General features: G+C 50.3%; 1 protein-coding gene across 5 annotated transcripts in view; it reads right to left on the bottom strand.

Moving 5' to 3' along the window:
- TRIP13 (thyroid hormone receptor interactor 13) overlaps window positions 1-22,649 on the bottom strand; it is a 186,248-nt gene that overhangs the window by 153,126 nt on the left and 10,473 nt on the right. For 4 of the 5 annotated variants that reach the window (XM_088445698.1, XM_088445697.1, XM_088445701.1 and 1 more), the window contains exon 2: window positions 3,478-3,592. In XM_088445698.1, the coding sequence (XP_088301824.1) occupies window positions 3,478-3,569 (92 nt within the window). In that variant the 5' untranslated portion in view covers window positions 3,570-3,592. Of the gene's footprint in view, window positions 1-3,477; window positions 3,593-22,649 lie in introns of those variants that run through there. The other variant, XM_088445702.1, reaches the window with a different exon arrangement.

Raw genomic sequence — 22,649 nt, forward strand, 5'->3', positions numbered from 1 at the left:
GTTATCGTTCAACGTTTTGGTATAATAAAATGGATGATATAGTGAACGACTGAATGATATCGTTATCGTTCAGTCGTCCACTTTATCGCCCAGTGTGTACGCACCTTAAGGGACCCAGTAACAGCACTGCTGAGTGGATGGACACTCGGTGACTGTGGAGGCATCTGCGTACTTGCGTCAGCAAAGTGGAGATCTTTTCCGTAGACAGAAAGATCCACTGCTGTTGTTAATCCAACAGAGCTCCCAGATGTAGCATCCTTTAGGGATGGGATCAGGGAGGGCTTCTTCCAATTGATTAACCCCCCGTGCATCTGTAGCATAGATATAGGCAGCTGTAGGTGGTGGTGGTGAAGTCCCTCTGGAGACCCTGCCAACAGTAAAAGGTCATCCAGGTATGGTAACAGGCAGACCCCCTGCTGCTGCAGATGGGCTACCATTACCGCCATAATTTTGGTAAATACCCGAGGTGTAGTAGATAGGCCTAACTGCAGAGCCCGAAACTGGAAATGTTGTTGCAGTACAGCAAACCTGAGAAAAAGCTGGTGGGCCGAAGCAAGTGGAATATGCAGGCATGCATCCTGAATATCTAGAGGCACCATAAAATCCCCAGGTTCCATAGCCAGTTTTATAGAGCGTAGGGTTTCCAGCATGAACCAAGGTACCCTGAGGAATTTGTTCAGGGATTTAAGATTGAGGATAGGCTGGGATCCGTTTGAATTTTGAACCAGAAAGAGTTTTCAAAATCAACCCGTTCCCCTCTGGGGCAAAGGGACCGGTACTAGGACTTCTGCTTGAAGCAAGGATCGTACGGCTTTCTGGATTTGTAAGGCCATGTCGTCCCATGAGAAACTACTTTTACCCAGGTGTCTACGGTGTTCCGACACAAACACTGGGTGACCAAAAGAAGGCGGCCTCCCACCCTGGCATCCCCCAGAGGGAGGCCCATCCCATTAGGCTGAGGGTTCATCCTCAGACTTGGAAGGAGAACGTCTTGTACTCCAGGCCTGTTTCGTAGGTTTGACAGCCCTACTGGAAACTGACGGCCTTGGGAAGATCTGACCTGTGGGCTAAGGATCGAAAGGAGAAGGCGCAAAGCTTAGCTGAATCCACAGCTGAAGGCAGAAATGCAAAATTAACCACTGCCAACATGTCCACAATCCTGTCCATGTCAGGACCGAACAATACTTCTCCAGTGTATGGGAAGCATTGTAGGCCTTTCTTGGAATCAGCATCTGCCCTCCAAGAATGCCACCCCAGGAAACAGCGAGCCGCTGCTGCTGCAGACACACTGGAAGTCAGACTAATATCCAGAACAGCCTTCCCAACATGTGTGGCTGCATCTCTGATGTTACCAACTAAAAAACCTCTGAGGCCTAGAAACATTTGAGGGAAGGTATACAGACTTTCAGCAAACCTCCACCTTCAGGGAAGAAATGGAAGGCATAGGTAACGTAGCACTTGTAATTAACCATATTACATGTGAAGCCACTGCAGGGGATGTTTCATTTTGTGCAAGGACCTTAAGGAAATGGATAACAGGCAGCCAAACGTCCCTAGGGTAGATATCTCTTACCGGGTGTTCGCCAGATTGTAGCCCTGCGATCAACTAACTGATCCGGTAAAGGGAATTCCGCAGAAGTAGCCCTTTATTTGTACAAACAGAGCCTGCTTGAACAGAGGAGTTGGTTCGTTATCCTCTATGACCCAGACAGCTCTTACAGTTCACACCAAAGCAAGAACAGTAACCCCAAACAGAGTCTCCATCTCCAGTGGAGGGGACTCAGGGTTAGAGACATCCGCAATCTCTCCACCATCAGATGACATCTCAGAGAGTTGTGAGGACTATGATGACACCAGAGGACGCCTAGATGGCTTAGCGGCTTTCTCCTCCTGCAACAAGTCTGTAGAACAGTAGAGGCAGCCACCATCTACCCCTGGCGGGGTCACAGGAGGAATCTGCATAGCAGTAATCTGTTGTGGCAATCCCCGATAGGGAAAAACAAACAGATTGCTGTGGTAACCCCATTAGAGGGGAAAACAGCTGGCACCGTTAAGCGGCCCGCAATAGTAGCCAGGACCTGAGATAAAGTAAGCCCAAGGGGGTTCCTGCACAAGGACCGGGACATTAGAAGGGCCTGGTGGTCTATAGCACCTGCACCATCTCCTCCTCACATAAACCTGCAGCACCTGACCTGAAAAATAGGAGAGTGGGTGCAGCAGAGCGCACAGTATAGTCTCTCCCAGACGTAGCTGTAGAGCAATATCGCACACAATATGGCACAGTGCCGCCTCGCTTTGACTGGAGAATATATATATATATATATATATATATATATATACACATACATACACACACACACACATACATATACTAATGTTCAAAATTTTGGGGTCACTTAGAAATGTCCTTTTTTTTAAAAGAAAAGCACTGTTTTTTCCAATGAAGATGACATTAATCAGAAATACACTCTATACATTGTTAATGTGGTAAATGACTATACTAGCTGCAAACGTCTGGTTTTTAAAGGAATATTTACGTAGGTGTATAGAGGCCCATTTCCAGCAACCATCGTTCCAGTGTTCTAATGGTACATCATGTTTGTTAAGCGCGTTAGAAGACTAATGGACCATTAGAAAACCATTGAAAACCCTTGTGCAATTATGTTAGCACAGCTGAAAACGGGTTTGCTCGTTAGAGAAGCTATAAAACTTGCCTTCCCTTTGAGCTAGTTGAATATCTGGGTTCGATTATACTCTCTAAATGGCCAGAAAAAGAGAACTTTCATGTGAAACTCGACAGTCTATTCTTGTTCTTAGAAATGAATGCTATTCCAAGCGAGAGATTGCCAAGAAACTATACATTTCCTACAACGGTGTGTACTACTCCCTTCAGACAACAGCACAAACAGGCTCTAACCAGAGTAGAAAGAGAAGTGGGAGGCCCCAGTGTACAACTGTGCACGAAGACAAGTACATTAGAGTCTCTAGTTTGAGAAATAGACGCCTCACAAGTCCTCAACTGGCAGCTTCATTAAATGGTACCCACAAAACGCCAGTGTCAACGCCATGCCATACTCTGTGGACAGCGCGTGATTGGAGCTAATTTCCTCCTCCAACAAGACAATGACCCAAAGCACACCTCCAAATTATGCAAGAACTATTTAGGGAAGAAGCAGGCAGCTGGTATTCGGTCTGTAATGGAGTGGCCAGCGCAGTCACCAGATCTCAACCCCATTGAACTGTTATGGGAGCAGCTTCACCGTATGGTACGCAAGAAGTGCCCATCGAGCCAATCCAACTTGTGGGAGGTGCTTCAGGAAGCGTGGGGTGAAATTTCTTCAGATTACCTCAATAAATTAACAGCTAGAATACCAAAGGTCTGCAATGCTGTAATTGCTGCAAAAAGAGCATTCTTTGACTAAAGCGAAGTTTGAAGGACAAAATTTCAAATAAAAAGCATTATATCACAGTACAAACCTATTTGATTTTTGATGAACTTGCACATGTACTGGAAGAGCATCAATTAAAATAGGCAGAGCTTGTTTTAAATCCCCAGCTGCTTCATCCATCTTCCTGTGCTTTCTACTAGTCTCTGGTTACATGTGGGAGAAAAGAGAATATATATATATATATATATATAAATTACATGAATAAATGTATAATTCTGTAAACTACTGGGATATGTTACCACACAGCACTGGGGCTGGGGGCCAGATTCTGACCATATTATTACAGCCTATGTCCTCCCAGTGTTTGCATGAGTTTTCTCCATGTATTCTAGGTATATGTTAATGTTCTATAAATAATCCATAATAATAAAATAAAGAATAGCTTGCAGATTATAACATACTTTGATAGAATGAATACTTTAATTGGTGTCACTCTAGCATCCTGCACCTGTCACAGCCCGTGCAGTTCCTTTACCTGCCTGGAGTGTCGCTTTCTGCTCTGGTGCTTCTAGCACACTTTGGACTGTATCTCAGCAGTTTGTTGCATTAGCTGAGTGTACTAGAAGCACCAGAGCAGAGAGCAACACCCCAGGCAGGAAAGAGGAACTGCACGGGTTGTGACAGGTGCAGGGTGATAGAATGAAGACTTAATTATACGTGCCAAAATAAAAAAAAAAGTGATAAGAAATTCCCAATTAGTAAATACAAATATGCCCCAAGTCATGTTCCCACTAAGTTATTTACAAACTAGAGTCATGATGCTGAAATTGTACTGAAGCAACCCAGGCCAAACCATGTGGATAATAGTGGGCTTATACATCACGACATTCACTACAGATGCAAAAAGGTCACGGAGGTAAAAGGCGTCATCCTTGATGTGCTTTTTTATGATTACAATGTGAGAGATAGGCGTGCATCACTTTACTTCATACCATTTTAGCACATATGCCGCGCAGTTCACTCTCCGACATTCATGTTTGGACAGTCTCCCTAACTTGCTTTCCAAGTGCTCTGTGAGTGGCGTGCGGTTATGCTTGTTTTTGGCGATGTTGGGCGTTGTTAAAATGAACCCTACAATATAAAAACCCTCTGACTGTGAAGTGTTGAGTGTTATTTAATTCTTGAATGCGCAACAAACGAGACCTGCCGAAACTTGTCGTCAATTAAAGCCGGTGTATGGTGATACGAGAAAGTGGTGTAAAATGTTCAACAATGGACAAACAAACGTGCATGACGAAGATTGACAGGGTTGCCCATCACTTGTCACAATTTTCGATCATCCACCCTATAGTTAAAACCTTGCTCAAAGCAATTTTCACTAAGCTCAAAGAGTTCCTGGACGGAAAACGTTTTGGAAGGGATGATGAGTTGAAGCCTGCAGTAAACAACTGGTTCAATGGACTGGAGGCGGTCGAGTACAACAAGGGGATTCTAATGCCCGTGGACAGAGATATGATAAATGCTTTAATGAAGGAGGTGATTATGTGGAGAAAATGACAAAAGTACTGTTTAAAAAAGAAACAAAAACAAGAAAAAAACATGGCGCGTGCGGTCCCCACCTGCAGTGGCCCGCGGGTGGGAAAACTTCCGGTGCAGTGATCATGTGCCCTGCATTTATTCACAGAGACAGGAAAGCTTAAGGGCAGCCCGGCTTGTCCATAAGTGACGGGCACACCCAAGAGTGAAGAAAAGGGGGCATGCCTTAAACACATGCCCCTTTCCTTGTTACCACTCCCCCTTTTTAGGCATGCGCAAGAGTGCCCCTTTCTAGGTTTGGCACCCTGCCCGGTGCCGGACCTAGCGTGAACACTAGGTTTCTCTCTCCAAAACAAAAATATGAGATATGGTAAGAACTTACCCTTGTTATCTCTATTTCTACGAAGTCCATAGGGTTCCACAGGATACCTTGGGGTATAGGTGTGACGTCAGTCGCAGGGCACCAAAGAGTTAAGCTTTCAGCCTCCCAGGATGCACTAGGTCCCCCTCCTATACCCCGCCCCCGAGCCAAGGCACCTCAGTTAGTTACCAAGCCATAGGCCGGAGGAGGAGAAGGAAGAGAGAGAACAAAGATCTGGACACATACAAGAATCACATTCTCACCAGAGGGAGACGGAAAACCGGTGACCAGAGCAAAGCCCATCTGCAGCACAGGTGCGACAGGGCGGGAGTCCTGTGGAACCCTATGGACTTCGTAGAAATAGAGATAACAAGGGTAAGTTCTTACCATATCTCATATTTTCTACTTCAGGGTCCATAGGGTATCCACAGGATACCTTGGGGATGTCCCAAAGCAGTATCCTTTAAGGGTGGGGACGCTCCTGTGCAGAAAGGAGAATCCGCCGCCCGAAGGAAGCATCCTGAGAGGCGAAGGTGTCAAACCTGTAATACCTCACGAAGGTATGGACAGAAGACCACGTAGCAGCCTTGCAGATCTGAACTGCCGAGGCACCACGTCGAGCTGCCCACGAAGGACCCACAGACCTAGTGGAATGAGCCTTCAGAGAAGGAGGGACCGGTAGGCCTTCATGAAGATAAGCTTCAGAAATAGCCATACGGATCCAGGCTGCCAAAGTTTGCTTTGAAGCAGGCCAACCCTTTTTACGGAAGCCAAAGAGGACAAACAAAGCGTCCGACTTCCTAAACGAAGAAGTGCGGTCAACATAAGTCCTTAAGGCCCGCACAACATCCAAAGAGGCCTCACCCACGGAAAGACCCGGTGAGTTAAAGGCCGGAACAACTATTTCCTCGTTAATATGAAACTGGGAAACAACTTTGGGAAGAAACTCGGGCCGAGTGCGGAGCACTGCCCTGTTCCCATAAAAAACCAAGAAAGGGGGTCTACAAGAAAGAGCCCCTAACTCAGAAACACGTCTGGCCGAAGCAATGGCCAGAAGGAAAACAGTCTTAGCTGTTAGCCATTTAAGATCCACTGAGCCCAGTGGTTCAAACGGCGGTCCTTGGAGAGCCCTCAGGACCACAGCCAAATCCCAAGGCGCCACAGGTGGAACAAAGGGCGGCTGAATGCGGAGAACACCCTGCATAAAGGTGCGCACATCCGGGATTGTAGCAATCCTACGGTGAAACCAGACAGATAGGGCCGAAACCTGTACCTTCAAAGAAGCAAGGCGAAGCCCATGATCTAGTCCCGCTTGCAGGAAGGCGAGAATCCGAGACAGACGAAACTCCCGCGGTGCATAACCTCTCGGTCGACACCACTGGAAGAACGTAAGCCACACGCGATGGTATATCCTCGCGGAAGACGGTTTCCGAGCTCGTAACATGGTACGCACCACAGAGCTGGAAAACCCCCGGGACCTCAGCATGGCCGTCTCAACAGCCACGCCGTCAAAGACAGCCGAGTTAGGTCCGGGTGAAGGCAAGGACCCTGAGACAGAAGGTCCGGTCGTAGCGGCAACCGCAGAGGAATGTCCACGGACAGACCCTGAAGGTCTGAGAACCAGTGCCGTCTGGGCCACGCGGGAGCTATCAACAGGAGCGTCCCTCCTTCCTGTTTGAATTTCCGGATTACCCGTGGAAGAAGGGAGACCGGAGGGAACAGGTATGCGAACCGGAACGTCCACCGGACGGACAGAGCATCCACCAGAGACGCCCCTTCGTCTCTTGTGCGAGACCCGTACACCGGCAACTTGTTGTTGTGCCGGGACGCCATGAGGTCGATTTCTGGAAGACCCCACCTGTCCACCAGTAGTTGAAAAACGTCCGGGTGCAGGGACCATTCCCCCGGATGAACGTCCTGGCGACTTAGAAAGTCCGCCTCCCAATTGAGCACTCCCGGGATGAAAACCGCTGATATGGCCGGAAGATTGCGCTCCGCCCAAACCAGGATCCGAGAGACCTCTACGAGAGCCGCCCGACTGCGAGTTCCTCCTTGCCTGTTTATGTAGGCCACGGTGGTAGCGTTGTCCGACTGGACCTGCACCGGGCGACCCTGGAGAAACCGCTGTGCCTGCTGGAGAGCATTGAAGACCGCACGGAGTTCCAAGATATTTATTGGAAGCTCCGCTTCTGTCGGCGTCCACCTGCCCTGGAACAAGTGTGGACCCGAAACTGCTCCCCAGCCCCGAAGACTGGCGTCCGTTGTCAACAGGACCCAATTTGGAACCCAGAACGGACGTCCCTTGTTGAGGTGGGTCGTCTGTAACCACCACGTAAGGGACAGGCGAACCTCCTGGGTGAGCACAATCGTCTGGGACTTCAGAGACTGAGTCAGCCCGTTCCACTTGGACAGGATCAGGTGCTGCAGAGGTCTGGAGTGAAACTGGGCGTATTCCACCATGTCGAACACCGACACCATGGAGCCCAGTAACCTCATCGCCGAGTGTAAGGACACCCGGCGGCTGTGCAGACAACTGCGCACCCTTGACTGTAAAGCAGAGATCTTGTCCTCCGTCACGAAGATCCTTTGCTGTCCCGAGTCCAATAAGGCTCCAAGATGCAGAATCCTCCGAGACGGGATTAGAGTGGACTTCTGCCAGTTGATTAGCCAGCCGTGCCGTTGCAGCAGTGCAATGGTCAGGTCCAAGTGGCGTAACAGGAGCTCTGGAGATCCTGCCACCAATAACAGGTCGTCCAAATACGGCAACATGCGGACTCCCTGCAGCCGCAGAGAAGCCGCCATGACCGCCATCACCTTGGTGAAAACACGTGGTGCTGTTGCCAGGCCAAAAGGTAACGCCCGAAACTGGAAGTGGTCGCTGCTGATTGCAAACCTGAGGAACTGTTGATGGCGCCAAAGAATAGGGACATGCAGGTAAGCGTCCTGTATGTCCAATGACACCAAGTAGTCCCCAGGTTCCAGCGCCAGAATGATGGACCGTAGGGTCTCCATCCGAAACTTCGGGACCCGCAAAGACTTGTTGAGTGCTTTGAGGTTGAGAATCGGACGATATGACCCATTGGGTTTCTGTACCAAAAATAGATTTGAATAGAAACCCTGGCCCCTCTGGGAGAATGGAACCGCCACTATAACTCCAGCCTGGAGCATAGTGTGCAATACCTTCCGCAGCTCCGTAGCCTTGTTCCGGTCTGATGGGAGACCCGTGGTGAAGAAGCGAGCCGGGGGTCTGTGCCGGAAGGAGAGGGCGTATCCGTGGGAAACCACCTCCAGAACCCAAGTGTCTGTCGTAGTAGTCGACCAACACTGGGCGAACTGTAGCAGGCGGCCTCCCACCCTGGGATCCCCCAAAGGGAGGCCCGGACCGTCAGGCCGCAGGCTTGTCATCTGGCTTGGGGGCCGGACGTCTGGTACTCCATGCCTGCTTCCGGGGCTTGACCGATTTCTTAGGGCCAGCCTGTCGAGGAAACGACTGTGGTTTGGGCCTGCCCTGGGCCCTAGATGACCGAAAGGACGATGGTCCCGAACCAGAAGGAGCAGCGGCCGACGGGAGACAGGCAGATTTGGCTGCCGCCAGCGTGGCCACAATCTTATCCAGATCCGGACCGAAGAGAACTTCTCCGGTAAACGGCAACGCTTCCAGACCTTTCTTGGAATCTGCGTCCGCCTTCCAGGATCGCAGCCACAAGGTGCGACGAGCAGCTACCGCTGCTGAAGAAATTCTAGACACCAGAGTACTAATGTCTAGAGCCGCCTCGTTGATGTAGGTGGCCGAATCACGGAGATTGCCAATCAACTCCGCCTGATCGGCCGGACAGTCGGATTCAAAAGAAGCCTCTAATGAATCCGCCCAGCGCTCCATCGCTCTGGCAACCCAGCAAATGGCCATAGCCGGCCGTGCTGCCCCCCCTGCAAGGGAATAAGCGGACTTCAGGCAGATTTCTACCTTGCGGTCCGTAGCATCCTTAAGGGAGGACATGGATGGCATCGGCAATGTGGCACTACGGACAAGACGGGTCACGTGAGAATCCACCTGTGGAGGGGATTCCCACTTCGCAAAATAATTATCCGCGAACGGATAAGCCACCGCCAGGCGTCTCTGCGGCTGGTATCTTTTGCCAGGTTGTTTCCACGCCTCCTCTAAATGGTCCACCAACTGACCCGAAAGAGGAAAGACTGTGGCATCGCCCTTCACATCTTTGAAAAAGGCATACTTAGATTTAGCCGCTGGGGGAACTTCGTCCTCAATCACCAAGGCTGTGCGGACCGCCCGAATAAGTCCAGGAATATATACTTTGGACTTAGCATCAGCGTCCTTAGTATGGAGAGGTTCCTGATCGTAAGGATCTAGAATCTCCCCATCATCAGACGTCCCTTCGTCATCCTCATAAGGAGCGGACAGAGACGCCACCGGCCTTTTATGAGACCGCATCACAGACTCCCCTTGCAACACATCCGACAAGTGCTGTACAGAACTCGTCAGGGAGTTAACCCACGCTGGCTCCTGAGAACCCGGGAGCGGGGAAATAGGGAGACTGTGGGGTACCACCAATTGTCGTGGGAACCCCTGCATGGGTGACGACACCACAGACTGCTGGGACAAACCCATCGGAGTAAACGCGGGCTGCGGAGCTAACTGGCCCACTAAAGCTGTTAACGCCTGAGCGAAACAAGCCCAGGGCGGCTCCTGTACCGGTGCTGTAACCGTAATAGGCCGCGCCATGGACAAACACTGCCGGCAAAGGCCCTCCGCGCTACCCTCCCCCTCCGCTAACGGTACTTTGCACGTGGTACACTGTAGCCGGAGGGGAAAATCACTTTCAGACATGATGGCACCACGTATGTGACCTCTCTCACCAATTAAGTATTAAATAGGCGAGAGACCACCCTGCAGCACCGCACCGCAAGGGCTTTAGCAGAAAGAACAGGGACAGTAATAAAGCTGACAGTTTAGAGAGAAAAGATTACAGGCAGCAGCGCTAGCACAGTCACATACAATGCAGAAAAATAACAATTCCTGCACTAACAGCGCTGATCACTCAACTACACAGACACAGGGCCTGGTAGGACACAGCGCTGCATACACAGACCTGACCACAGCGGAGGAGAGGTATGCGGGGGGGACCCAGACCACGATGCTTCCTTCCAGCGCTTCCAGCAGCGTTCACCATGCGTTCTGGAGAAGATGGCCGCCGAGGAGCAGAGAGGAGGCTGGCCTGGGGGAGGAGCGCTGCCACAGGACCAGTCGGCAGCATGCAGAGAGGGCTGTGTGCAGCGGGGGAGGCGCCGGCTGTGAGACAGGGAAGGCGCGCTCCCCTGGCATGCATTTAACCCCTGGGACGCCGCAGCGCTACCGCTCTGCTGCGGTCCGCTGTCCCAGGGGGTAGTGGAAGCGCAGGTTGGTCGCCTGGCTCCACGCTGCAGCCAGTCCCCAGGGAGCCCCCTGCCTGGGGACTTAGGACCATGTGATCAGCGGGGACCCACCGCGGGACCCCGCTGCTTACCTCTGTCCCCCTTGAATCCGGCCATGGTCCGGAGCATCTGGGGTCACCGCTAGCTGTGACCCCAGACGCCCACCAGCATCCCCGGATCAGTACCGGCGTTCTGGTACCGGCGGGGTGTAGGGAAGACAGCATGGACGTCAGGACTGACTGTCCATGCTGTTCATCCCGTTGTGCAGCCACAGCTGCATGAAGAATAAGCTTCAGGGGCTCTTCTAGCCCCCACTCCAACAGGTGCACCCGACTCCGGCCGGGCACCAAACTAAACTGAGGTGCCTTGGCTCGGGGGCGGGGTATAGGAGGGGGACCTAGTGCATCCTGGGAGGCTGAAAGCTTAACTCTTTGGTGCCCTGCGACTGACGTCACACCTATACCCCAAGGTATCCTGTGGATACCCTATGGACCCTGAAGTAGAAATATTCTTTATTACTTTCTTAACTTCACAGACATATTTTTTGTCTAAATTGTGTCGCCATTCTTATTTAATTATGCTGTTTCGTCATGATGCCTCAATGTCAACTTGCACACATGCACACTATGCTTTGTGAAGACAAAAGGCTCTTCAATATTGACAAATTAATAGTTTAACCAAGGCAGTGAGTTATATTTGCAACACTTCTGAATCCATTACACCATTATGAAGAGGTCCTAAAAGATAGACTATACCAGTGGTTCCCAAACTTTTTCATTTCAGGGCACCCTTAGTGTTACTACCGGTCATTTGCAATGTCAAAATCATTAATGTTAACAGATAACAGAGAAAACTGATTATTCTCTACATTAACTGCTTTCATACATTGTGATGTTGGTGTAAGTGTCAAATAGTGCTGCTTATAGCGCATTTGGCACTTACCACCCCTTCTTACATCCCCCCCCCCGTTACTGACTATATTTAGCACTGGTGTGGGGTGGAAGGTAGTACTGAGGACCATGGTAATGATATTACATTGTTATAGATATCTTCACTGAAGATAAAGTGCAAAACAAAAGCTGGGTACACACTGACAGACAGATATATTGGCCGATCAATTGATCGGCCCAATGTATATGCTGCCCGTCGGGCAGTGTGTACCCGCGATATGTCGGTGAACGTCGGCGCTCACAGACATATCGCATTGGCTGTGCTGCACAGCCGATGGACAGATATGTCTGCAGACATATCTGTCCATCAGCAGGTGTGTACGGGCGGTCAACAGAACTCCCGTACACACACGGCAGCAGCCGCGAGGATAGGGACGGGACACGCACCCCGGTCACCAGGACCTGCGGGCAGACACAGATGATGGTTTTTCAGTGTGTACGAACAACCATCATCTGTAGATATATCTGTATAGTGTGTACCCACCTTTAGTCTTATGCACTTTATCTCTATTTAAAACATCTATAACCAAGTAATAATAAATTTACCATGGTCTGCATATACACCCACCCCACACCAATGCTAAATATACAGATTATTTAACAATTAAACACAATGATAAAAATTAGGGGCAAAATAAATATTAAATTACATATATTCAATTGTAATAAATAACAACAACTACACTGTCTCTAAACTTCAGACACCCTCTGTGTGACAGAATATCACTAACCTAAGCAGTGGCAAGGAGCCACACTGTGAGGTGCAGCCTGCATGAGGAGTCCAGGAAGTGTAGGAAGGGGGCGGGGCCGTACAGCTCTGACTGTGACTGTCAGTGAGAGCCAGCCCAGGAGCACAGCATGGGGGTATGTGTGTAAATTGCTGCGGGCTGCTGAGAGACGCAGGGTGTGGCCCAACAAGCTCACTAGCTTAGCTGTCAACCCATCCACCCACAACACCCCTGGGAGCCGCAGCACACAGTTTGGGAACCGCTGGACTATACCTTAAACTATAAAAGGGGTATATTTACTAAGTGAAAGTTTTTAGAAATGGAGATGTTGCCCATAGTAACCAGATTCTAGCCATTATCTTCTAGAAGGTGCTAGTTCAGTGTTTCCCAACCTCGGTCCTCAAGGCACGCCAACAGTCCAGGTTTTAGTGATATCCATGCTTCAGCACAGATGGGATAAATTAAAATAACTGAGGTACTAATTAAGACACCTGTGCTCAAGTATGGCTATCCTCAAAACCAGGACTGTAATACCCCTTTCACATTGCAAACCCAGGTCGGACCCGGGTTTTGAACCCGGGTCAGGGTCTTTCACATCGCCATAATAACCCGGGTTATTGCAGATTTGGTGCCTTTTAACTCAATCCAGGTTGCCCATGTTAAAACAGTGTGATGTAATTTTTAAAGGTTTTTATTGGCTCACAATTATGATGACGTTTTCAGTAAAGAAAAAGGAGGGGCTGGGGAATGCTTGCAGTGCAGCAATTATGGCCGACAGAGTACATGTCACAGATGCAAAGTGTGCAAAGGGCCTGATTCAGAGACTGACGCTCTGAATCAGGCAGTTTTTTGTTTTGTTTTTGTTCGGCCTCCTGGCCGCTCGCATAGCTGTGGGTGACCACCCACAGCTATTGCGAGCGGCCAGGTTGATACGAGACCCTTGCGGTAGGGTATCGTTGGCCGCAAGCCCCAGTGAACTTCCGGCTCTAAATAGAGCTGGAAGCTGCCCACTGACATCACTAGTGATGTCAGTGGGGCCGCCCCCAAACGGCAGGCGTTTCTTCGGGAACGCCTCCGTTTGGCCAGCCACCCCCCCTGCCCGCCTACCAAACGGGGCGAGCTGTCAATCAACATCGACAGCTCGCCCCCTTTGGTGTGAGATCTGGAGCGCCCGTCGCTAGTCGGGTCTCGCGCATGCGCACGATGGAGCCGGCTCCGTCGCGCGCATGCCCAGTGGGCAAACATAGACCCGGTTGCGAGTGCTCAGCGCTCACGATCGGGTCTGAATCAGGCCCAAAGTGTGCAGTGCAGGACAGTAATGTAAATACAGAGACACGTGCTCTGTGGCAGGTTGGTCAGCTGACTGAAAAAAGCCAATTGGCACTATTTGCTCAGACCCGGGTCGAATATCCCGGGTCTGTACCATTTAAGAGCCAAATAACCCGGGTCCGACCCGTGTTTAACCCTTCTTTTAACCCGGGTTGAAATACTGGGTCGGTCGACCCGGGTTATTAATTTTGGTGCATTTTAAAATCATGTCGACCCGGCAACAACCCGGGTTATTTTGGCGATGTGAAAGGGGTATTTAGTGTGCCTTGAGGACCGTGGTTGGGAACCCCTGTGCTAGTTAAATGAATGTTAAGTAGAATCTGATTGGTTGGTATGGGTAACATCTCCATCTCTAAAAACTCTCACTTTAGCAAATATACCCCTAAATGTTCACTGCATAATTGATAGAGTTCAGTTAATATAGATTTCTGGCCAAACGAACAATGGTGGGGAGTCAAAATAGTATCTCCACTCAAACTTTAATCAATATGCTATGTGACATTACTCATAACACATTTTTCTGGAAAATTATGAATACCTCTCTTTTCAGTGAATATGTGATAGTATAAAAGTAGCACAAGATATATTAAAACCACCTGCCTAATATTGTGTAGGTCCCCTTTGTGCCACCTAAACAGTACTGATCCATCTAAACACGGACTCCACAAAACCTCTAAAGGTGTTCTGTAGTATCTGGCACCAAGACTTTAGCAGCAGATCCTTTAAGCCCTATAAGTTTGCGAGGTGGGGCCTCTATGGCTTAGACTTGTTTTTCCAGCACATCCCACAGATGTTCGATCTGGAGAATTTGGAGGCCAAGTCAACACCTTGAACTCGGTCATGTTCCTCAAACCATTCTTTAACAATTTTTGGAGTATGACGGGGCAGGTTATCCTGCTGAAAGAGGCCAGTGGCATCAGGGGATACCATTGCAATGAAGGGGTGTACTTGGTCTGCAATAATGTATAGGTAGGTGGTGCATGTCAAAGTAACGTTCACATGAATACCAGAACCCAAGGTTTCCAAGCAGAACATTGCTTAGAGCATCACACTGCCTCTGCCGGCTTGCCTTCTTCCCATAATGCATCCTGGTGCCATCTCTTAAATGAAGTACACATACCCGGCCGTTCACATGATGTAAAAGAAAATGTGATTCATCAGACCACTGCACTTTCTTCTATTGCTCCATGGTCCAGCTCTGACACTCATGTGCCCATTGTAGGCGCTCTCGGCATGGGCACTCTGACCGATCTGCGGCTACGCAGCAAGCTGTTCTGATAGCTAACATTAACTTTATTAACAATTTGTGCTACAATAACTCTTCTGTGGGATTGGGCTAGCCTTCGCTCCCCATGTGCATCAATGAGCCTTGGGTCTCGTATTCACATTAGACCACAGTAGTGCCCCTTTTAAACACATTATGCCATGCAGTAATACTCAGACTTTACACATTATACCAAATGGTAATGCCCTTTACACATTATGGTATGCAGTAAAAATCGATTCCAGCAGATAAAAAAAAAAACTCTCTCCATAGTGCAAGCGTGACTCCAGGAACAAAGGGGAGAATTGATTGCATGCAAGAAGTCTTAAGCATAATAATCTTGCATGCATGAAATTCCCAGCAGCATTAGTATAAGCAATATCAGTTAGTCATGCAGGTAGCTGGTCTGGATAGTCAGTGTAAATAGTGCTGTGCATTACCGGTATCTGTCCTGTAATGGTGTCTGGAGCCGGAGGAACCCCATCTTGCCGCTCCGTATAGTAAGCGGCGTCTGGAGCAGGGGGAACCCCTTCTTGCCGCTGAATGTGGAAGCCTTCAAAGATAGCACCGCCGCCATTCAAACCTGGCGCTGGACGTGAGACAATCGGAGCTTGTGGCCCAGCATCATCTGCTGATTGGCCGTCAGACCGCGAGCTCCGACTGGATCATGGACTATCTGGATAATAATGTTGTGTCTTTCTCTGCAGGGCAGCCGGGTCCAGGGGACACGCTGTGCTGCGGCCAATACCTAACAGCCTGTCAGAGATTGGCAACAGCGCGTTCCCGGGGACCCGGACACTTTTTAAAAGTGAGTCCCCGGTGCTCAATACTGGGTAAAAATATAAGATATGGTAAGAACTTACCCTTATTATCTCTATTTCTACGAAATCCATAGGGTTCCACAGGATAGCTTGGGGTATAGGTGATGGCCAAAGACATTGGGCACCTCAGAGTTATATTTTCAGCCTCCCAGGATGCACTGGGGTCCCTCTCCTATACCCCGCCCCCGAGCCAAGGCACCTCAGTTACGTAATAAGCCATAGGCTGAAAAAGGAGAAGAGAGAGAGAAGAAAGTCTGGAACACACAAGAATCACATTCTCACCAGAAGGAGACAGAAAAACCGGTGACCAGATCTCCTGTGCAGAAAGTAGAATCCACCGCCTGAAGGAAGCATCCTGAGAGGCGAAGGTATCAAATCCATGATACCTCACAAAAGGTATGGACAGAAGACCACGTGGCCGCCTTGCAAAGCTGAACAGCAGAGGCGCCACGGCGAGCTGCCCACGAAGGACCCACAGATCAAGTAGAATGAGCCTTAACAGAAGGCGGTACAGGAAGGCCCTCATGAGTGTAAGCCTCAGAAATCGCCATGCGAATCCATGCTGCCAAAGTGTGCATAGTGGCAGGCCATCCCTTCTTACGGAAACCATAGAGGACAAACAAGGAGTCCTACTTCCAAAATGAATTGGTACGGTCAACATAAATCCAGAGAGCACGTACCACATCCAATGAGGCCTCACCAGCTGAGAGGTCTGGGGAATTAAAAGCCGCACTATAATTTCCTCATTAATGTGGAAACTAGATATCAGGTAGGAAACCTGGGCGAGTCCGAAGCACCGCCCTGTCCCTATGAAAAATCAGAAAGGGAGGGCGACATGAGAGAGCCCCCAAATCTGACAGCCTTCTGGCCGAAGCAATAGCCAGAAGAAAGACAGTTTTAGCTGTAAGCCATTTTAAATCCACTGAGCCCAGGGGTTCAAATGGTGGTCCTTGGAGAGCCCTCAGGGCCACAGCCAAATCCCAAGTTGCCACTGATGGGACAAAGGGAGGCTGAATGCGAAGTACACCTTGCAGAAAGGTGCAGACATCAGGAAGAGTAGCATTCCTACGCTGAAACCACACAGACAGGGCAGAAACTTACACCTTCAAGGAAGCAAGGCGAAGACCGTGGTCTAAGCCCGCCTGTAGGAAAGCCAAAACCCTGGATATCCTAAACACCTGGGGATCATAGCCTCTAGGACGACACCATTCAAAGAAAGTATGCCACACTCTGTGGTAAATTCTTGCAGAAGCAGGCTTCCAAGCTCTGAGCATGGTGTTAACCACAGAGCTTGAAAACCCCTGGACCTTAAGGCGGCTGTCTCAAGAGCCACGCCGTCAAAGACAAATGACCCAGGCCCGGGAAATGGCAAGGACCTTGAGACAACGGGTCCGGACGTTGAGGCAACAGCATCGGAGTGTCGATGGAGAGACTCCGAAGATCTGAGTACCAGTGATGTCTGGGCCAGGCTGGAGCTATCAACAGGAGCGTGCCTCCTTCTTGCTTAAATTTTCGAAGAACTCGAGGAAGAAGGGAGAATGGAGGGAAGAGGTACGCAGACTGGAAGGTTCACCGGACTGACAGAGCATCTACCAGAAGAGCCCCCTCGTCCCTTGTTCTTGACCCATACACAGGCAGCTTGTGGTTGTGTCGGGAGGCCATGAGGTCTATTTCTGGAAGGCCCCACCTGTTCACTAGGAGTTGAAACACCTCCTGGTGAAGTGACCATTCCCCTGGATGCACGTCTTGACTGCTGAGGAAGTCCGCTTCCCAGCTGAGCACTCCTGGTCTGAACACAGCCGAGATGGCTGGGAAATTGCCCTCCGCCCAAGCCAGAATGCGGGACACCTCCGTCAATACCGCCCGACTTCGGGTTCCTCCTTGTCGGTTTATGTAAGCCACTGTGGTGGCGTTGTCAGACTGTACCTGCACGGGTTTTCCGTGGAGAACATGTCTAGCCAGCTGAAGAGCTCTGAATACTGCTCGAAGTTCCAATATGTTGATTGGAAGCGCAGATTCTGCTGTTGTCCACCGTCCCTGAAACAAGTGTGGACCTGTTACTGCTCCCCAGCCCCGGAGATTGGTGTCCGTTGTCAGAAGGACCCAGTCCGCAATCCAAAAGGAGCACCCCTTGTTTTTTAGGTGAGCCGTCTGCAGCCACCAGGCCAGAGACAGACGTACCTCCGGAGAAAGCACCATTGTCTGTGTCTTTATCCGATGGGGCAACCCATTCCATCTGGAAAGGATCAATTTCTGCAGAGGTCTGGAGTGAAACTGGGCATACTCCACCATGTCAAACATAGAAACCATGGATCCCAGTAACCGCATTGCCGAGTGAATGGACACTCGTCGACTCTGAAGGCAACTGAGATCTTTACCTCCATCACAAAGATCCTCTGTTGTTGAGAATCCAACAGGGCTCCTAGATGGAGCATCCTCTGTGAGGGAACCATGGAGGACTTCTTCCAGTTTATCAACCAGCCGTGATTCTGCAACACTGATATTGTCAGTTGCAGATGGCACTAAAGTATCTCTGGATACCCTGCCAATAACAGAAGGCCGTCCAGATAAGGTAACAATCGGACCCCCTGCATCCGCAGGAGGGCTGCCATGACCTTTGTAAACACTCGAGGCGCTGTGGAAAGGCCAAAGGGCAGCGCCTGAAACTGGAAATGTTGATTGACCACCGCAAACCTGATGAAACGCTGGTATGCTGAAATAATGGGGATATGCAGGTAGGCATCTTGAATGTCCAACGACACCATAAAATCCCCAGGCTCCATCATCAATATAATGGAAACAGGGTTTCCATCCTGAACCGAGGAACCCTCAAGGACTTGTTGAGGGACTTGAGGTTGAGGATGGGCCGGTAAGACACATTGGGTTTCTACACCAGAAAGAGATTGGAGTAATACCCCGTTCCCCTCTGGGGTAACGGAACAGGCACTATAACTCCAGCCTGGAGCATAGATCGTAAAACTTTCTGGCGTTTCAGGGCCTTGTCCAGATCTGATGGAAGCCTGTGGTGAAAAAAAGCCTGGGAGGCCTTCGGCAGAAGGAGAGAATGTACCCCCGAGAGACCACTTTTCTTACCCAAGTGTCTGTGGTAGTCAGATACCAGCACCAGGCGAACTGAAGAAGGCGGCCTCCCACTTTGGGGACCCCCCAAGGGGAGACACGTCCAGTCAGGCTGAAGGCTTATCGTCCGATTTGGGAGTAGGACGTCTTGTACTCCAAGCCTGCTTCTTTGGCTTGGCAGATTTCCTGGCACCTGATGGTCTTGGAAAGGGCTGTACTTTGGACTTACCCTGGGCCCTATAGGACCGAAAGGATGAAGTACCAGACCCTGATGGGACTGCGGCCGAGGGCAGACATGCGGATTTAGCTGCTACCAACATGTCCACAATTTTGTCCAGATCGGGGCCAAAACAGGACCTGGCCATTAAAAGGCAAGCATTCCAACCCCTTCTTGGAGTCTGCATACGCTCTCCAAGAGCGCAACCACAGGGAGCGGCGAGCCAATACTGCTGCCGAGGAAATTCTGGAAGTGAAGAGACCTATATCTAAGGCTGCCTCATTAATGTACGTGGCCGAGTCTCTGAGATTGCCCATTAACTCCAACTGTTCAGCTGAAGAGTCAGTGTCCAGAGACGCCTCCAGGTTATCAGCCCAGCGCTCCATGGCTCTGGCTACCCAGCACATGGCCATAGCCAGTCTGGAAATCCCCCCCAGCAAGGGAATAAATGGATTTTAGGCAAATTTTCACCTTGCGATCCATAACATCCTTCAAGGAGGATATGGAGGGCATGGGTAATGTTGCACTCCTCACTAGGCGTGTAACATGAGAATCCACCTGTGGAGGGGTTTCCCATTTGGAGAAGTAATTATCCGCAAAGGGGTATGTAAAGGCCAAGCGTCTTTGAGGCTGGAAACGCTTACCTGGAGTTTTCCATGCCTCCTCTAAGTGGTCCACTAACTGACCAGATAGAGGAAATACAGTGGCATCTCCCTTAATATCCTTAAAAAAGGCGTATTTGGATATAGCCACGGATCCTCATCCTCAATAACCAAGGCCACACAGACTGCCCGTATGAGGCCGGGTATAAAGACTTTAGCTTTAGACTCCGCTTCCTTCACTTGAAGGGGCTCTTGGTCTGAAAAGTTAATAATCTCACCGTCATCATCATACTGAGCCGTCTGAGATAATAAAGGCCGCAACGGTGACTCCCGCTGTAAATCGTCTGTCAGGTGCTGTACCACGTTGAACAATTCACCCACACAGGCTCCTGAGAGACCTGGAAGGGCGAAAACGGGAGACACTGGGGTACCATCAACTGCCTCGGGAACCCCATCTGGGGAAATGCAGGGGGTATCGCCAACTGACCCACAAGGGTTGTAAGTGCCTTAGCAAAACAAGCCCAGGGCGGATCCTGAATAGGTTCAGAGACAGAAATTGGGCGTGATATGATATAACATGCCCTATATAAACCATTAGCGTTCACATCACCCTCCATTAACTGTACTTTACATTTGGGACATATTAGCTGAAGAGGATAATCACGTTCACTCTCAGACATGATGAGTGTAAACAGCGTGTATGTGACTCCCCACACAGAAAAACACTTTTACTGTGAGGTAATAAACACCCTGCAACACCGCACCGCAAGGGCTTTAGCAGAGAAAGAACAGGGATAGTAAAATGGCTGAAAGTCATAAGTGATAGTACAGTCAGACAGCGCTAGCATATAGTCACATACAACGTAGAAGTAATTTACCTGCACTACAAGCACTATGATCAACTACGCAGACACAGAGCCTGCTAGGAAACAGTGCTGCATATGCTGACCTTAACGGAAGAGAGGTATGCGGGGGACCCAGACCGCGATGCCACCTGTATCATAATCCAGCAGAGTTTGCCACTTCCTAGAAAATGGCAGCCGAGGAGATGAGAGGAGGCGGGCCGGGGGAGGAGCGCTGACACAGCCCGCCAGACCGCTGTGGTAAGGTACTGTGCAGTACCGGCCTTGAGACAGGAAGGCACGCTCCCCTAGCATGCTATTAACCCCTGGAATGCTGGAGCGTATCTTCACCGCTGCAGTCCGCTGTCCCTGGTGGTCTAGTGGAAGCGCAGGATCAGTACCTGGCACCATGCCAAGCCGTCCCTAGGGAGCCCCCCTGCCTACGGACAATTAAAACTGTGAATCGGCAGGTACCCACCGCTTACCTGAAACCGGCCACAGTCAGGATATACCAGGGTCCCCGCTAGCGGAGACCCCCGGTACCCACCAGGATCCCCGATCAGTACCAGCGTCCTGGTCGGCGGGGTGATGGAGCGGCAGCATGGACCCCCAATTAGCTTGTCCTTGCTGCCTGCTCATATCAGTGCAGCAAAGCTGCTTTGAAAAAAAAGACTTCAGGGGCTGTCTAACAGCCCCCCTCTGAAAAGGTGATCCGACTCCGAGCCGAACACCTACGAAACTGAGATGCCTTGGCTCGGGGACGGGGTATAGGAGAGGGACCCTAGTGCATCCTGGGAGGCTGAAAATTTTACTCTGAGGTGTCTGATGTCTGCTGCCATCACCTATACCCCAAGGTATCCTGTTGGGGAGGCAATCGGGAAGCCGACTGCCTAAATACCGGCAGCCGGCTTTCTGACTGTCTTATCCCGGCAAGGGTGAAATTATGGGCGTCTAGATGTAGACGCCCGCATTTCCCCGACGCCGCGAGCGGACAGCTGTGGGGGGGGGGGGGTAGTGTTAGGTTTAGGGCTCCCGGGGGGGACTTATGGGTAGGCACCCCCCCGGGAGGGTTAGGCACCCCCGGGGGGGACTTAGGGTTAGGCACCCCCCTGGGGGACTTAGGTTTAGGCAACGGGGAAGGGGGTGGTTAGGGTTAGGCACTTGGGGGGGAAGTTAGGGTTAGGCACCCCTAAGGAGGGTTAGGGTAAGGGGGGTTAGGTTAGTGGATACTTACCTATACACGATAGGGATTTCCAGCGCTGTCGGGCTTCCGCTGCGTCGCACTCTGCTTCTGACGGGCTGCCGCTGCCGGGAATCGAACCGCCGGCCATGCGGCCGATGGTATTTCATACCAATTCCTCCTGTGGATACCCTATGGACCCTGAAGTAGAAATACAGCTATAGCACGTATTTGCGTCCACGTCCCGTCATCCAGGAACCTCACTAACGTATCCTTATTGCCTGAGGACACAGATGCCAGAGGGACTGAGAGCCTCAGATGGGAAGACCAAGTGACGTTGGCGCAGCTCGGTGTCACATCCGGCATCTGTGTCAACAAGGACACGTCGAGGGTGACTGGTCAACAGGAGACGCGGCACATTGGGGCGGGAGTGCCGGGCGGAAGGCTGTTTCTGCCAGGTGATGCGCCCGCTAAAAACAGCCTGGGGAGAACACTGCTGTCATTCAAGTACCATTGTAATGAGATAATCAATGTTATTCACTTCAATTGTCAGTGGTTTTAATTGTATGGCTGATTGGTGTATGTATGAGCGGCATATGTATGTATAGAAGATATTTGCTGCAGATGCATGTTTTCAATTGCAGAAGCATCACCCATAAGTTTCTATGGGGGCTGCTGAATTGACAAATTTACCAAATTGCAGTAACTAACACCATCTTCAGATAGTGTTAGCCTGTAGAAGACTATGGGCTACTGCTTCGCAGTATTCCTTCGTGCAGGCCAGTTCTGATGCATGCCAGCTGCACATGCGCTTTAGAATCACTGGGCTCAAACCCACTATCACTAACCCTCTGCCGAGGCAGAACTCTCTCGGAAGCGCTGTCCAAGGAACCCGAAGCATAACTGTAAACAGTAATTTGCT

This window comes from Taudactylus pleione, unplaced genomic scaffold (assembly GCF_031769625.1).
Source record: "Taudactylus pleione unplaced genomic scaffold, aTauple2 ptg000386l, whole genome shotgun sequence".
In the NCBI taxonomy this organism is placed as follows: domain Eukaryota; kingdom Metazoa; phylum Chordata; class Amphibia; order Anura; family Myobatrachidae; genus Taudactylus; species Taudactylus pleione.